The sequence below is a fragment of the Penicillium manginii genome, assembly GCF_028828005.1.
Source record: "Penicillium manginii strain IBT 31320 chromosome Unknown utg000008l:1.0-3226943.0:1.0-3228205.0, whole genome shotgun sequence".
Classification (NCBI taxonomy): Eukaryota; Fungi; Ascomycota; class Eurotiomycetes; order Eurotiales; family Aspergillaceae; genus Penicillium; species Penicillium manginii.
In genome coordinates this window covers 1,810,222-1,826,567 of record NW_026643109.1, presented here as the reverse complement: position 1 = coordinate 1,826,567, position 16,346 = coordinate 1,810,222, and the positions used below count along the sequence as shown (strand labels likewise).

Here is a 16,346-nt window from a genome sequence, read left to right as displayed (position 1 = left end):
TATGAAGAGACAACGTGCAGAGGGCGGCGAAATGATCTCGTATTGATCCTAGGGCCGAAGGATGGATGCCGGGACGAACACTTTTCCTTGCATTTACCCACTGCTTTTAACCATATGCTTAGCGCCGTGATATCCTGAAGCCCCTTCGAAGGCCCTCTCACAAGATGGATCCTTTCTCGGTCGTGGTGGGAACTCTCGCTCTGATCGAGGTGTCCGGGAAACTGGTCAAGTTTGTGAGAGAAATCTCGAATGCTGTTGAAGATGCGAATGATGACCTCCATACGCTGATCGCTGAGTTGACCTCGCTGAATGGGGTCACTCAATCTGTTGAAGATGTCTACAAAAAAGCAATGGTAAGAGCCAAATCAGCAGGCCAGTCAAAAAAAGAAGATATACCTCTGGCTGGCCAGTGGGAATTTTGTAAGCAGAGTCTTGAAGCATGCAAGGAGAAAGCAGTGGAACTCGACAAACTGTTCGATCATATTCATAAGAATAATCGCCATGAAATCACCGCAAGATGGACGGCTTTGAAGATATTGATTCGCAAAAGTAATAAGGATTCGGAGCTACAGCGGCTGCGTGCGGGTCTGGCCAAGGATCATAATCTTTTATCAACCTTGCTCCTTACAATCACCGTGTGGGTATTACTCTGACTTGCTTTCTCCAGTTGCTAATGATATCTCTCTGGTAGAGAATCTCAAGGAGCATCCCACGACAAGCTCGACACAATATTCGACAAACTCAAGGAATTTGACACCTTCTTCAAATCTCAAGAGGAATTACAAAGTCGTATCGAACAGGACAATCACGACTTGGATATGAAACAACAATACGAATGGGAGGATTATTTACACCGACTACGCAAGTTGCAGGAGTTCGTTACCACAGCATTCAAGACTAGGCATTTCTACACCCCCCCAACCGGTCAGCACCTTCTACACTGGTCGTGCTCAAGACCTGAGGAAATTACAACATGTGTTCTTCAAGGAAATCCCGGCACAGCAGCAGATGCGTTTCGTTATTCACGGTATGCCCGGATCAGGGAAAACTCAGTTCTGTTGCAAGTTTGCAGACGACAATCGATCAAGGTGTGTAAAGGCAATCGAAATAGAACCTCGGCGGGAGAAATGTCGCTAATCCAACATGTGGCAGATTCTGGGCTGTCTTCTGGGTTGACGGTAGATCTATTGAACTGATTAAACAGTCGTACGCCGAAATCGGCAAATATGGAGGAGTGGAGCCTAATCATGCTGCTGCGATGCACTGGCTTACTACCATCGAGAAACCATGGTTATTAATCATCGACAATGCCGATGACAAGAATCTTAACTTGGACGAATATTTCCCAAAGGCCAAGAGAGGTCACATCCTGATAACGACCCGAGTACCCGGCAATAAAGTCTACGGAAACGCTGGCTCTTTTAAGTTCAAAGGCATGGATGAAGAGGACGCCAGTACGCTTCTTCTACGCTCGGCCGCTTTTGATATAACGGTACCGCCGGATGCCGACACTAAATCCTGGGTGACGAGAATCATCGAAAAACTTGGCTCCCTTGCGCTTGCCGTGATTCATGCTGGTGCCGCCATCCGATCTTCAATATGCACACTACGAAATTATTTGACATTCTTCGACGACGACTTGCTGCGCTTGCGGCTTCAGCGCACATCAGCTAACGCAGCCATTGCAACTTTTGATGAAGGACATATGAAAGCACACGCAACATTTGAAATAATGTACAAAGGCATCGAAAGTCAAAACACCCAGTCCTCAAGAGACGCGATTGAATTATTGAAGATGTTTTCATTCTTTCATTGTGAGAATATCCGCCGTGACGTGCTGGAAAAGGCGATAGAAAACTGCAAGCTTGAGATGGAGCAGGGACAATTCAAAAGTCCAGATGAAGGAAAACGTCCGCTCACATGGGCTGAAAAGCGAAACGAGCTATGGTTCGCCTTCTTGGCTTTTATCCTGGCGGACCGCAGTCCTCCTGCGTTGCCTCAATTGATAATCGACGGTCGTGGGTCTGGGCCCCGGGGGGTCATTGCTTTAAGATTAGGATACGCGTTAGGAGAGCTCATCAACCTGTCTATCGTCACTCTTAATGAGAAACACGGCATTCAACGCTACTCGATACACTCCTTGGTCCACCAATGGGTTCGCGAGAGGCCTGAGATGTCTATATTGGAGCAGGACTTCTGGTCAAAAGCTGCAGCTACAACACTTACTCACTCAATTCTCCTCCCTCTTCCGCCTCACACCAATATAACAGACAGCGCACTATTCCGAAGGGAACTCGTTCCTCATATTATGCATGTCCGCGCAAGACGACAAGAAATTGACAAAAGGATGGACAATCGCGGATGGTGGATTTCCAAATGGCTCGGCTTCACGTCAAACTTTGAACAAGACCAAGTTCGCGGACCCGACCACGCTCGCCAATTAGCCAAGTTCAGCTTGGTATTTACAGAGACCGGTGATTGGGAACAAGCTCGAATACTCCAAGAGAATGTCAAAGCATGGACAGATAGAATCCGGGGCCTGGAGCATGTTGCCGCCCGACGCGTCACCATGTTTCTCTCTCAAACTTACTGGTATCTGGGTCGGGGTGACGAAGCAGCCAAATTACAAGAAGATGTTTTGAAAGCGTGTCAGGCATATCTTGGCCCTACCAGCCGTGAAACGTTAACGACTATGGACACCCTTGGCCGATCGAGGTGGCAACAAGGAAGATACACCGAAGCGAAGGAGCTACAAAAGGACGCCGTGAAGGGGCTCGAGGATCTCAATCTGGAAGACGACGAACCCCTTCTCGTCGCAAAGGTTAATCTCGGCCGAACTTTAGCCAAATTCTACGAGAACCTCAAAGATGCCGAAACGCTTTATGAAGACGGCTTGGAGGGCATGATGAATAATCCCAAACTGGGTCGTACCCATGTCCATACACTGGAAGCAAAGGAAGACCTAGCAAATCTTCAGATGCAGATGGAAGGTGACAAACAATTAGTGCTGAAGAGCATCCTAGAAGTTCTTGAGGACCGAAAGGCTACTTTGGGTAAAGAGCATCCTTTTACACTTTTCACAATGGCCAGTCTGGCAAGAGTCTACATTTGGTTGGGGGAGCTCAGCAAGGCCGAAGAGACTGTCTGCAGCGGGCTAGAAATTGCTGATCGCAATCTCGGCAAGAAGCACATAGGAACGCTCATGGGGAGGGTCATTTTGGGCGTCATCTACACCAAACAGGGACATTTCAAAGCAGCAGAAAAGACATTGAAGGCGACAATGAAGGGGCAAGCGGCCCTTTCATTGAAAGTAGGTGAGAACCACCCCGACCGCATCGGTACAATGATTGAGCTTGCGGAGTGCTATGAGAAGCAGGAAAAATTCGATGAGGGTATCAAAATCTGTGATCAGATCATCAAAGGACTGCGCAAGATTAGCCGCTCGGAGCATCCATTGGAGCGACAAACGCAGAAACGGAAAGACAGAATGACCAAGAACCGCGATGCAAAGAAGGCTCAGTAAAATAATCTTCGCGTGAACATCGCGACTTGTTTTACTTGTATATAACCTCTACTATTTTCTGTATACTTACTATAATTTAGAAAATTTTGTATAAATGCAATGGCCAATAAGTAATGAATTTGAATTCTTCAATGTTAGACACTTCTATAAAATTATATGCGCGGCATCTTAGCTACCACTAAGGCAAGGCACCTTAACTAGACATGATGCTTGTCTGGGGGTCAATTAATCATTCGAATAATAAATCTTATCCCTGGAGGCGATATTGAATTCACACCCGCTTAGTTCTTTATAAGACTCTTTATCATACTCCTAAACTATGGCGTGTATAACCGATTTGACCCACGCGCTAAGCATCTAGCGTGGAGGGGTAATTAAGCAAATGTCTTGGTAGCGCAGGGGCCAGTTATCTCTCCACAATAACATCTGCTGCTCGCAAGTGTGTTGCGACAATGGTCCTTGATCCACTCAGCTCACTGTCTCTGGCATGTACAGTGTGCCAGTTTCTTGAATTCTCCGGCACACTGTTCTCCAAGTCTCACAAAATCTATAAAAGCGCCACAGGATATGACGAAGACACCGATTCTTTATTTGGAATCACCAAGGATCTGCGGTCTTTGACAGAGAAATTGGAGATACCCATCGATTCGAAGTCTCTACCCGCCGAAGAAACCGAGCTCGCCGATCTTGGCGACAAATGCAAACAAACTGCCGACGAGCTTCTTCTGGTTCTGAATGATCTGCAGGACAGCAAAACTTCAAGATGGAGCAGTTTTCGAGCAGCGCTGAGAACAGTGTGGGCACAAGATCGCATCGATGGAATGGCTAGGAAGCTTGAGTCATATCGATCACAGCTTATCCTCCGTTTGACAATAATGCAGAGGTAAGTCATCTACTTCACCAAACCAGCGCTCCAATTATACTGAAATGACAACAGCTCCAGTGGCAGCAATTTACGCGTGATGAACAAATTGCTTGAAATAAATCACCTCATCCGGGCTGGATTGGCACCATCTATCGAAGACCTGAGAATGACAATGATGGATTCGATGGAGACACTGAGAGCAGACTTCGAAAGGCAAAGCAAACTTTTTACGCTTGCTCTAGAGGAAGATAGAAACGAGAAAACCAAGCCTCAGCTGCAGTTGGATCGACAGCAAGAAATCCAACAACTGGGAGCGCTCCAGCCGGTCGATATCAACGCAATTACCCAGAAAATACAGAGCACTGCTCTTGCCACTACTTGTCTAGCAACCGAATTATTCATCATGCGAAATCTTCGCTTCCACGGTATGGAGTTGCGTCGGTCTCAGGTTTCAGAGGCTCACAAGCGCACGTACAGTTGGGCTTACATGTCTAATTTCTCCGAATGGATGGTTTCTGAGGACCCTCTGTTTTGGATAAGCGGGAAGCCTGGATCAGGCAAAAGTACCTTGATGAAGTACCTAGTCAATAGCCCCGAAACATCCGCTTATCTACGGAAATGGGCAGGGAAAAAGAAGCTGGTTATCATAGACTACTTCTTTTGGATCAATGGTTCTGATATTAATCGCTCACAGGAGGGTCTACTCCGATCCTTGCTATTTGACATCTTTCAAAAGTGCCTCGGCCTCATTCAAAAAGCATTTCCGGAACGATGGAATGAAGCTGAAAACCTCAGTCTTGATCTCAAGAGATCCATGATATCCTGGAATCGCCAGGAGTTATTAAATGGCTTGCAAAATATCACCAAGCAGACTTCCTTGTCGAATGCCTTTTGCATTTTTATTAATGGGCTCGATGAATATGAGGGCGAGCACGAGGACTTGATCAACATACTTTCCAAGATGGCACATACGTCACCCATCAAGATCTGCGTCGCAAGTCGGCCTTGGAATGTTTTTGAAAAGGCTTTAGGTGCCGATCTGACCCGCAAACTTTACTTGGAGAACCTGAATAGGCCCGACATCGAGCTCTACGTGAAAAACAAATTGCTGGACCGCCCTGACTTTCAAGCCTTGGCATTGTCTGATCCATATGCCATAGAGCTAGTCTCAGACATTGTTCAACGATCCAATGGCGTATTTCTTTGGGTATATCTAGTCGTACTTCTAGTGAAACAAGGCCTACTCAATGAGGATAGGCTCGTGGATCTGAAGCGTCGCGTGAGTGCCTACCCGGCCGACCTCAACGACTTTTTCAAACATATAATGGAATCGCTAGACCCATTCTACCAGGCCCAGATAGCGACCGGGTTCTCTGTGGCATTGGCAGCGAAGGAACCGCTTTCAATCGTCAGTTTCTGGTACCTTGATGAACTGGAGCTGGATTCTCAAATTGCCATCGTCAAGAAGATTGATGAGCCGGCGGTGAAAAAACTCAGACTGGAAAGTTTTTGGAAAGATGAGAGTCGGAAAATGGAGGCACGGCTTAATGGACGGTTCAAAGGACTTCTAGAGATTGTGAAGAGGCCCAAGTGGGAAGCTCCTTCGGACATCATGGTCGAATTCCTCCATCGGACGATGCGAGACTTTCTCATTACGGAAGACTGCCAGCGAGTATTAAAAGAATGGACACCTGCCGGCTTTGATGCCCACTCTGCAATTTGCCATATTCAGCTCGCCGAGGCGAAAGAGCTGCATCCGAAACTTGCTGATTTGGACACTTTGAAGCGGCTAACGGAGGGTATATTTTACTCTGCACAGCAATTCGAGAAATATCACCAGAAGTCGCTCAACAACGTGCTTGAACATCTTGACCGTACAATTGAGGGCTATGGTTCAGGGATGTCCCTCTGGGAGGAGTTGGAAGTTAGAAGCTTCACCATGTACGCCGTCATGAGCAACCTGACCGGGTATATCTCGCATCTCCTTGAGACAGGCAATCTCAGCAAGGTGGAGAGATTGAGATGTCTTCGGAAAATCTTCGACACGACGAGAGATCTAAGTGCAGATGTTTTGCACGACCCGGACCCAAAGATAGAAGTAGTTGCAAGTCCCCTCAACATGGTCCTCCTTCTGGCGGACAGGCAACCTTTGACGAAAATTCCATTTAACAAGATATTTACTGGGCTGGAATTATACGATACATCGACCGTCGTCAGTATCTTGCGATGCCTTTGCAAAAACGGACACGTCGAAACTGAACAATTTCAACTTCTAGCGCCTAGAGTCAGAAGACTCACTACCCCGTGGGATGTGAAGGAGCTGGAAGAAATGATTCGCCCAAATAAGGATATAGCAGCCAGACCCATACGAAAAGACCCAACTCTGAAGAAAAACAACACTAAAGAGAAAGGAAAACTACACAGATGGTTGGAAAGACTCAAATAGAGCGAACGATGGGCAAGAAATATTATCGTCTATGTGTGAGTTGAGGTCAAATACCCTTTCGATGATTCAAGCGACGGATGACATTAGTAACGCTGAGACATAACACATTGACAATTCACTTGCATTAATTTTTCACATAGATCAATACTCATTTTGAGAATGTTGTGCTTGTAGACGAGTATGAAATTTCCACAAAATGGATCGCAAAATCGAGCCTCTGAAACGCTTTGACTACCTCATTAACATATCCCTTGCGTTGCCTTCAGTAACGAAACCTCAATCCGCTTCCAACTTGAAGGTTGGCTAGTACAGATTGAGGTATCCGGCTGGAAATCCAGCTGCCGAGGTTGATATCTCCAGCCTGAGGGCTTAGCGCATGCAAGAGCCTGTCTTTCGAATACGCTAATTTCTCGGCATCAATATCGACCAACGTAACCTCTGCGATCCGAGTAGGTACCTACAAGCGAATTCAAGTTAAGTATTATCCGCGGCACCTGTACTAGTATTCAGTACTTCAAGCCCTGAAGAAAATTGAGAATGTGTCATCCGGGATAGGAATAGCAACAACGCTGAACTCAAGGGAATAACTGCTCTTGAGGTACCTGAGTGCCATGGTTACAATCGAGTCAGTGGTACGTAGGAAGGTACCTTTGTTCGATGCTATGTATCTTTTTACCCCCCCCCCCCCTTTCAAGTTTGCTCGCACACATATCCGTCTCCACTTCGGGTAATTTTTCTATTTTAGAAGTCGAGATTTCGACCTTGGAAAATGTCCCGAACCTTTGAGTTGGAATGCGCTAGTGATTCCCTGGAATGAATTGCGGGGTCGCGGGAGTTGCGGGGGTGTTCCGAGCTTTTCTAAATGATAGTTTGACCTGGGAACGAGCAGAGGTGGCAGACAAGGCGGCAGGATACCCCTCAACAGGATTAATTATTTTTGCATGAGAAATTACATATGGTGGTGATTGGATGTGCCTCTCATATTGCCGGATGACTCTCCTCCGGTGATCTAAGTTGAGTACTGGCGGATAGAACCTTGAAAAAACTTGAAAGAAGTCTATCCCAATAACTTGAAATACCTTTTGAGACTCATAATGTTACGACTATTCAGAAAGCCTTCGATATTGAAAATTAGAAGAAAGTTTAACATTTTGTCTTATCTTCGAAAGAATAAATATAATAATTAAGATCCCAGCTATCAAAATAAGATACCAATTCAGAGGGTTCGTCAAGGTCATAAGGTCTCTTCGTGGTAGTCACGAAGCTGTTCCGCAGAGAATTGCAGAGACTGTGACTCCGGCAGATTATACAAGGAGGGCCATTCACTTAGTTGGGGGATTGAAGCCCGCTTTTAATAGCTGTGATGATCGAGACAATTCCGCAGGCTCCTGGATCAGGAATACCCTTGGTAGGGTCTTCATCATCATTGGCACCGACATAGGTCGATCGACCAAATGAAGATTCCATCCACTTGGTAGCCTCTGCACCATCACTGGCAGCCTTCAGAGCTCTTTGCAGTGCATCCGAAGTAGTGGCATTATCAGTGAACACAGCCTTTGACAGCTCATTCACGAAAGGAATCAAGGCATCCATCAAAGTTCGGCTATTCTCCCGAGCGTTGGTATATCCCTTCAGGGTCTCCAGGGCCTCAGCCGCGCTCTTTGCAAATAGTTGAATATTGACCTCCTTGATGTCTTCGAAGTTCCGCTGGACAGCAGACACGAACGAGTTGAGGAAGATTCCATAGAGAGCACCGGATGTTCCACCCATGCCGCTCCGGACGGAAGAAGCGATCTTCATCAAGCCCTTGGCGAGGTTGGAGAGGTTTTCGTCATTCTCTTCAGCGATACCGAATGCAGCCTTGGCGCCTGCAAGAAGTGTAGTGCCACAATCTCCATCTCCCATGAGAGTATCGTATTCTGTGAGCTTTGGCTCGTCTATCGTCACTTGAGCAAGGATCTTTTGGAGAACAGCAGCGAAAAGAATTTTATCACCTATCAAGCCATTGAGTTAGCGAATGAATACTTTTGTTCGGAATAAGAGCCGCCACTTACAAGAGATATTTTGCTTCACGGCCGGAGAACGGGCGCGCTCTCCGTGTTGTGGGGAGTTGGATCTCTCGGCCGGGTTAGGCAAGGGATGGCAGGTAGCCCAGCTAGCCATTTTGACAGGCTCGTCGAGCAACGAGAGCAGGTTGGTATCGGGGAATATTTTAGGAGTGAGATTGGCAAGCGTGATGCTGAAGCCTGGCGCATCCAAAGCAGTCAAGTAAGTGTTGACATAGATACGGATTGGCACGATGTTGTACTGGTTCTTCAGATCTTCCAGAACAACATTTGCAATGGCCTGCAGCTCCAGGACGGACAAACCTCCGAGGTTGTTAACCATCAATACAAGCTCGGACTGGTCTTGAGGAATTCCTTGGAACTTCAGGAAACCGTGCTCTGGGTCACTTTCCGTCAATAGTAGCTTCAGCATGTTGGCGACGAGTTGTTCAATCGTGGGCTGCGGGGAGATACGCTGGGCACCAGGTTCATTGTGGATACCCATTCCGAGTTCAATGGCATTTTCGGGAATAGAAGGTTGATCGTGGCCACCTGGGAGGTTGGCATAGTCCAATGAGCATCCAATGGTGGCCATGTTATCGGAGACATGCTGGGCAATTTTGGACACTTGGGAGAGATCCAGACCGCGGAATGCGGCAGCTCCAGCAATCTTATGAACAATGACTGCACCGGCTAAGCCTCGACGACCAACCAGCTTTCCACGCGAGTATGGTACTGAGACGTCGTCTGCAATTGTGACAATTTTGGTGGGAATTCCGGTTTGGGCCTGATATGTCTCTGAGGCAAGGCCGAAGTTGAGCTTGTCGCCAGTATAGTTCTTGACAATGACGAGGATTCCTCGTGGTGTTGCAACGCGATCGAATGCTGAAATAATCTGATCGAAGTTGGGGGAAGCAAACACCTTTCCGCAGACAGCCGCGTCTAGCATTCCCTTGCCAACATACCCAGCGTGGGCAGGCTCATGTCCAGAGCCACCGCCACTGATCAAGCTGACCTTCTTTTCGTTTTGTTCAATTGGGCGGAAGAGAACTATATAGTAAATCTGTATCAATCAACCCATTCAGACAATTGACCATGTCTAAGTTGACTGACCTTTATTTTCATCGTCATATCGCAGGGACGGGTTCTGAGCGGCCAACGAGCCACACATGTGGTCGACAATCCGAGTGGGATCACTGAAAAAGGCCTTGGACTTCATATCGGCAACTATTGACTTGAAAGTATCAAGATTGACAAGTTTTGGACTTGAAAGAAGAGGGGAATTGGAAGTAACACGACTGAACCCCCTTTCGCCCAGGGTCTTTCCCCCCCTCTTTATACCGTGCCACGCATGCTCGGAATACCTTGCGATCCTCCGGCCAACCCCGCAAGTGAATGGCCCCCGCAGACTCATGAGTGATCCTGGTCTGGAATTTCTTGGTGTAGCCACGCCCAGTAGTGCACAGACCTCAACATCAAATCAGTTCGGAGCCCTGGTCCTGGTGGATGCACACGGCTTTTCCGCTGGGGAGTGGATACCCGCTTTTTTTTCACTCAGGTGACACTTTTCCACCCACGCCACCGATTCCTCCTATCATACGACAACTGTCTAGGAAGGTTTTCCGAGTATCAGAAGCAACTCCATTCTTGTTCTCCTTGTTGCTACCCCACAGATATAGAATCCTGATCCACTTTGCACTGCGCAAGGGCCGCGGGATCGTGCATGCGGGGGTCCATGTCAAGGACCCAACCGGAAGCAAGGTTGATCTTCGTAGGATCGACCAAAACTGGTTTCTCCTTTCTGAATTTCCTTGCTGCGATTCAGCCGCCAATGTCTCCATACCAAGGGATTCCACGTAAACATCAGTCCACTCCTTCTGTCGTGCTGTGTCACGAGGATGTACTCTTTTTTTTGATAATTCACGAAGATCGATCCACACAGCCTCCTCGGAATTCTCCTCGGCAGGTCCCTCGGCTTACTTATGCAAATCCGGTCGTCTTGTCCTGATTTAGAATCTTTAACCCTCCAAACCAGCCACCCCAACATTTTGTGCAGCGGGCGCTCGAATTTGGCGTTACACTATTTTTGGTGTGGATCACTAAAATAACACTCGAAGTTATGAAAAAAAAAGACAATTGGGCATTGACACGCAGCTACGCTTATAGCGGTCAATTTGTTGAATTGATTCCACCAACAGGAATTCCATGTGTATCCACTTTCAGGGGCAGCAACTGCATGATCATCGATGCGCTGCAGAGCTATGTCTCCACTGTATCCATTCCTTGTGGATATCTCTAGTCGTCACATGGACTTCAGATTTTTCCAGAAATAAGCTTACATTAATCGACAGATCATTTGGCTGGAGGATTACGAATCATTCGGAAATGCAGAGCTGTCACGCTGAAACTTGTCCTCTTCCGTTTGGTCTAGAACACCACTAGTAGAATCTTGCCAGGCACCCTTTGTTTCAATGGGCGCCGATCTAGAAAGCAGAGAATCCGTAAATCTCGACCTATGATAAATAAACGTGCCTGCCGCATACAAAGTACTTATGTTAATAGATATTGCTCCGTTGCCCCTTTATCACTGCGTGTACTTCTTCCGGGCAGCTATTTGAGCTGAGAGAGCCTCGGCTTAATGAAAGAAGTAAAAAACCGGAGCCTGTTAGAGCTATACGGAGTACGCATCTCCGATACTGTTACCTATGGTCGCTTTCTTATCAAATAGGGCTGTGATGAGGATAGCTACACTGGCGGGTCGGCGGCTAGTTAGCGGGTGCTTAAAGTTGCCGAAAAGGGAGCATATCCGCAAGCCATCACGAACACTTCTTCCCTTGGCTAATGGAACCACCTGAGGTGATCGGTAGAAATTGCCAGGGATTGCACTCGATAATTCATCTTGAAGATAGAGTGAAAAAGAGAACCACTGCCTCTGACTAGAAAGGGAATCACTAAACCCTAGTCTGGAATGGCGGGCGACACAGGGTGGAGCTGGCGTCTTCAATTGTTACAGCCATTTCACTTATGAGTAATTGTATTGATTGCTGCTTATGCAAATATCCAGAAAATTTTGAGCAGAGATACTCCGAGCATCATATTATTGAGCCTGTTCGCAAGTTTATTGGTGTTATAATACTAGTAATTTCAGCCCACACAGATACGACTTCTATTTGCCTGCCCATTTATTTCTCGATCAACCTATTATCTAAGTCTCAATGGTATGAAACAAAATGTTCTATTTAAAAGGAGGATATTTGTTCTAAAAGTGATCACTTTGAGTCATAGGCCTCGTTTGTTGATCGGATCGATCATATAACGTAATTTCTAAACGAGCCGCGCAGCTGAATACACATAGTAAATGCGATAAATTACAACTGTCTATCCTGACAACCATGTCTAATTTAGTAGCCATATTGAAGTAGTGTGTTCAGGGTAATAATATTAGTGCACTGGTGAAATATTTAAAAAGGAAGATTCTGCGTGGTCGAGATATTAGGTATATCATCAGATCTGAAAGGTCTAAATTACAGTGTATTTTATGGTAACGTTGTAAATTAGCCGTTCAAAACGCTTAGAATTTATAAAAATGTTGTTTTCTATGCCAATGAAAATCCATACCTTAATAGTCATATAATACTAATCTGTGGTTGTTAAGATAGACAGTTGTAATTTATCGCATTTACTATGTGTTTTTGGGTGCGCGGTTCGCTTGGAATTTACGTTACCCGCAGGCTTGTTGCCTCAGGCAATAAGGTATCAACGACCCTTTAGATGTCTCGGATAGTTCTCATCGCGATTTTTATACTATTTCCTCCTTTTCTCTCGATTTTTTGATATTGTTCTTGGCCACTTTGATAGATCTGGGAAGAATGATCCAGTCATCACCCCCAGAGAGGGCAACAGGGGAGGAGTGCAGGGGGCTGAAACGAGGCGGTGTATTTGAGCCCAAATGTAGATCAGGCATTGTAATTAGACCACCTTCCTTGGGGGTTCTCAGTTGATTTTTCGAACCCCGCGGCCGCAGACTCGACTCATTACAAGGAGACACGCAGCGACGTCTACCCGTCACTTCCTCAATATCTAGTCTTGCATCTGACTACATTGAAAATCATAATCCGTTATGAGTTTTGGTTTTGGAGTCGGCGATTTCATTGCCGTGATAAACGAGGTCAGCAAGCTGAGAAAGGCCGTCGTTGGAGCCCCTCCTCAATTTAAGGAGCTTTCAGATGAGTATGTACTCTTAATACGGTGCATCATGACTGAGCTCTTCGCTAACATGTGTCTTTCAAGATTAAGAGCGCTACAGGCCGTGGTACACGATGTCGATGCCTCATTGTCCGACGTTGAACTCGATGGAAACCAAAAAAATGATCTAACGGCGATTGCAAAGAGCTGTCGCAATACTCTGGACGACATCGAAAAAGTGGTCAACCAATACTCCGCGAAAGAATCCAATCGCATCGGAAGAATTTGGAGGCGAGTCACTTGGGACTCTGACGAGCTTGGTCGTCTTCGGGATCGGGTTTGCGTCAATATCGGAAATCTTAATGCGTTCAATGGAAGGTTGGCTCGAATTCAGATTTCCGATGTTCTGATGAATATGTCCGATGAGCATGACCAGCTATGTCTTGATTGGTTGTCATCGACAAGCCATGCAATTCAACAAGAAAAGTACGGCGACCTACGACAGCCTGGAAGTGGAAAATGGCTCCTTGATTCTCAAATGTTTATGGAGTGGATTAGAGTGCAACAGCAAACACTCTTCTGCCCTGGTATACCAGGAGCAGGCAAAACAATTATTGTCTCTGCAGTGATCGATGAGGTGAACAACATTTACAAGGACAACCCGGAAGTCGGAATTGCATACATCTATTCAAATTTCCAGTACCTCCATGATGACAGACAGAAGATCAACTACCTGATGGCATCCATTGCCAGGCAGTTATTGCAAAGCATGCAAAAAATGCCTCCAGGCATCCTCAAGATGTTCAATACTCATAGGAGCAAAGGAACACGTCCATCTACCAGTGAACTTTTTGAAGTCTTTTTATCTATAATAGACAAACTCCAGCGAGTATTTCTTATCGTCGATGCATTAGATGAGCTCGATGATCCGAACAAATTCCTGGACCAGATATTTGGCCTCCAACGAACCGAGAAAGTGAGCTTTCTAGCAACTTCAAGATTCATGCCGGAAATAGTAACCCGATTCGAAGGCATGCCTCTACTAGAGATTCAAGCATCCCGAGAGGACGTGACAAATTATCTCAGCACTAGTCTGAAGGACATGCCTTACCTTTCAAAACAACCGAGACTTCACCCAGAGATCATAAAAGAAATATGCGATGCAGTGGACGGCATGTAAGTGATACCCCAATCTATCATATCTTGAAAATGTCTTATGAGAAACAGGTTCCTTTTAGCTCGACTGTATTTGAACTCTTTGTCTGGAAAACTGACACCAAAGGCCATTCGAACAGAATTGAGAAAGTTCACAGGTGGCTCTCAAACGTACGATGATGTTTATGACAAGACCATGGAAAGAATTACTGATCAAAGATCCGATATTCGGACCACGGCTCTGGGTGTTCTTGCATGGATAACGTATGCCAAGAGACCTCTGACAGCCATTGAGCTGCAACATGCACTTGCTGTGGAACTAGGCGAGCTAGAGTTTGATGGGGATAATATAGCTGATATCGATGACCTGATTTCGGTGTGTGCCGGTCTAGTCACGATCACTGTCGATGGCTCAAGAAATGTTGTTCGATTGATTCATCATACCGCTCAAGAATACTTTGAGCAGAAGTTGATTTCATGGCTTCCTGGCCTTCAGCAAACTATTGCTACAGCTTGCATCACATACATTTCATATGAGACCTTTGCAACAGGGAGCTGCTCGGCGGATGCTGAGTTCGAAACGAGACTTGAAACTTATCCTCTCTACGCATACGCAGCTAAAAATTGGGGACACCATGTTCACGATCAGCCTACTATCCATCCATTTCTCATGGTCTTTTTGCAAGATAATCACAAGACAGACGCATGTGGACAAGTTCTGTTTGCTCAGAAGGGGTTCAAATCCCACGGGGCTTACAGCACTGACGTACCTCTGGGCGCGACGGGATTACATCTTGCTGCCTATTTTGGCCTCGAAAATACAGCAGTGGCTCTACTTGAGCGATGTGATATGTGGTCAAAAACGGACTCATTGGGCCGAACTCCCTTCGAATGGGCGGCCTATAGTGGACATGATAAGGTCATTAAACTTCTCCTAGACAGAGGATTCGATGCAAATCAACGGGGCATTGGGTGTCGATCGCCAATATCATTAGCGGCCTCTGGAGGATGGATCAAAACTATCAACTTACTTCTCGGCAGTGGTGTTGAAATCGAATCTCGTTGTGTACACGATCGAACTCCGATATCTTGGGCCGCCTCTGAAGGAAACAGAGAAGCTGTGCAACTTTTGCTGGAAAAGGGTGCCGATCCATATGCTAAAGATAAATATGGCCAAACCCCCCTTTGGTGGGCAGTCTCATCGAATTGGCCTGAAATAGTGGACCTGCTACTACAGTGGGGGTGTGATCCTGATTCTCTTGACATAAATAGCAGGACTGCTCTTTGCGAGGCGGCGGAAAATGGCTATGTTGCCGTGATAGATATTCTGCTGAAAGCAGGGGCTAATGCAGATATTAAAGATAGAGATGGCAGAACAGCTCTTGATTTCGCCCTCCAATATGGCCATGTCGAGACTACAAAGCTTCTCCAAGAAAACCCGTCGAAAGGACTGTGGCTCTACCCGGAAGGGATTGAGAGAGACATGGCTTTAAGCAACCTCTGTCGAAATGATGCATCAATCTCCTGGGATAATTCTGAAGCCGCTCGATCCTTTGGAAAGCAGCCAAGAACTGTTTGGAAATGCCCATTTTGTGTTGAAAGGCCGCCTTATTTGGTCTTCGCAGCGTTGAAACGTCATATTGGGGAAATACATTTTGGAAAAAGAATTGGAAATTTCGAATGTCCCAAACCAGGCTGCACAGTGACTGCGCACAGGAAAGACAAACTCATGGATCATGTTCGACGGACACATACGGGTTATACCACCGATAATCTTGCCGCAGAAGAGTCTCCTGTTCCTTCAAGTTGCCCTACTTGTGGTATAGCCACGCACTCGTGGAGGCTTTTTTTTTCTTGTGTGAAAAAACACGCCAAAACTGTCAACTAATATCGTCTATCTACTGGCCGCTCAAATCATTGAGGCAAATAGAGATTTCATTAATAAAAGTTGAAGTTCGCTTGGCATTGATTTATGAACTAGAGTAACTGATCTGATCCTATGCATCCATGAGACGTATATCCTTCGAACGATGGCCGCAGCTTTCCTAGCACAGTTACCCTTTATTGAAAGTATTGGGCTTGCTTAGCATAGTCACGCTCGTGATGTATGTTGAAAGAAAATTATCG

General features: G+C 46.2%; 4 protein-coding genes across 4 annotated transcripts; 3 read left to right on the top strand and 1 right to left on the bottom strand.

Moving 5' to 3' along the window:
• Positions 1–164: 164 nt before the first annotated feature.
• N7533_011325 (tetratricopeptide repeat protein) lies at positions 165–3,523 on the top strand (the record flags this gene model as incomplete). The annotated part of the gene is made up of 5 exons (XM_057107975.1): positions 165–353; positions 429–637; positions 692–874; positions 930–1,088; positions 1,153–3,523. 5 exons carry the CDS (start codon positions 165–167, stop codon positions 3,521–3,523), a joined length of 3,111 nt encoding a protein of 1,036 aa, XP_056955353.1.
• A 452-nt stretch (positions 3,524–3,975) lies between these two features.
• Positions 3,976–6,703, top strand: N7533_011324 (uncharacterized protein; the record flags this gene model as incomplete). Its single annotated transcript, XM_057107974.1, has 3 exons — positions 3,976–4,406; positions 4,467–6,600; positions 6,665–6,703. 3 exons carry the CDS (start codon positions 3,976–3,978, stop codon positions 6,701–6,703), a joined length of 2,604 nt encoding a protein of 867 aa, XP_056955352.1.
• A 1,457-nt stretch (positions 6,704–8,160) lies between these two features.
• Positions 8,161–10,098, bottom strand: N7533_011323 (dihydroxyacetone kinase; the record flags this gene model as incomplete). The annotated part of the gene is made up of 3 exons (XM_057107973.1): positions 8,161–8,828; positions 8,889–9,929; positions 9,993–10,098. The coding sequence occupies 3 exons, from the start codon at positions 10,096–10,098 to the stop codon at positions 8,161–8,163; spliced, it is 1,815 nt and encodes a 604-aa protein (XP_056955351.1).
• Positions 10,099–12,999: 2,901 nt separating this feature from the next.
• N7533_011322 (uncharacterized protein) lies at positions 13,000–16,107 on the top strand (the record flags this gene model as incomplete). The annotated part of the gene is made up of 3 exons (XM_057107972.1): positions 13,000–13,109; positions 13,170–14,240; positions 14,292–16,107. 3 exons carry the CDS (start codon positions 13,000–13,002, stop codon positions 16,105–16,107), a joined length of 2,997 nt encoding a protein of 998 aa, XP_056955350.1.
• Between the last annotated feature and the right edge of the window lie 239 nt (positions 16,108–16,346).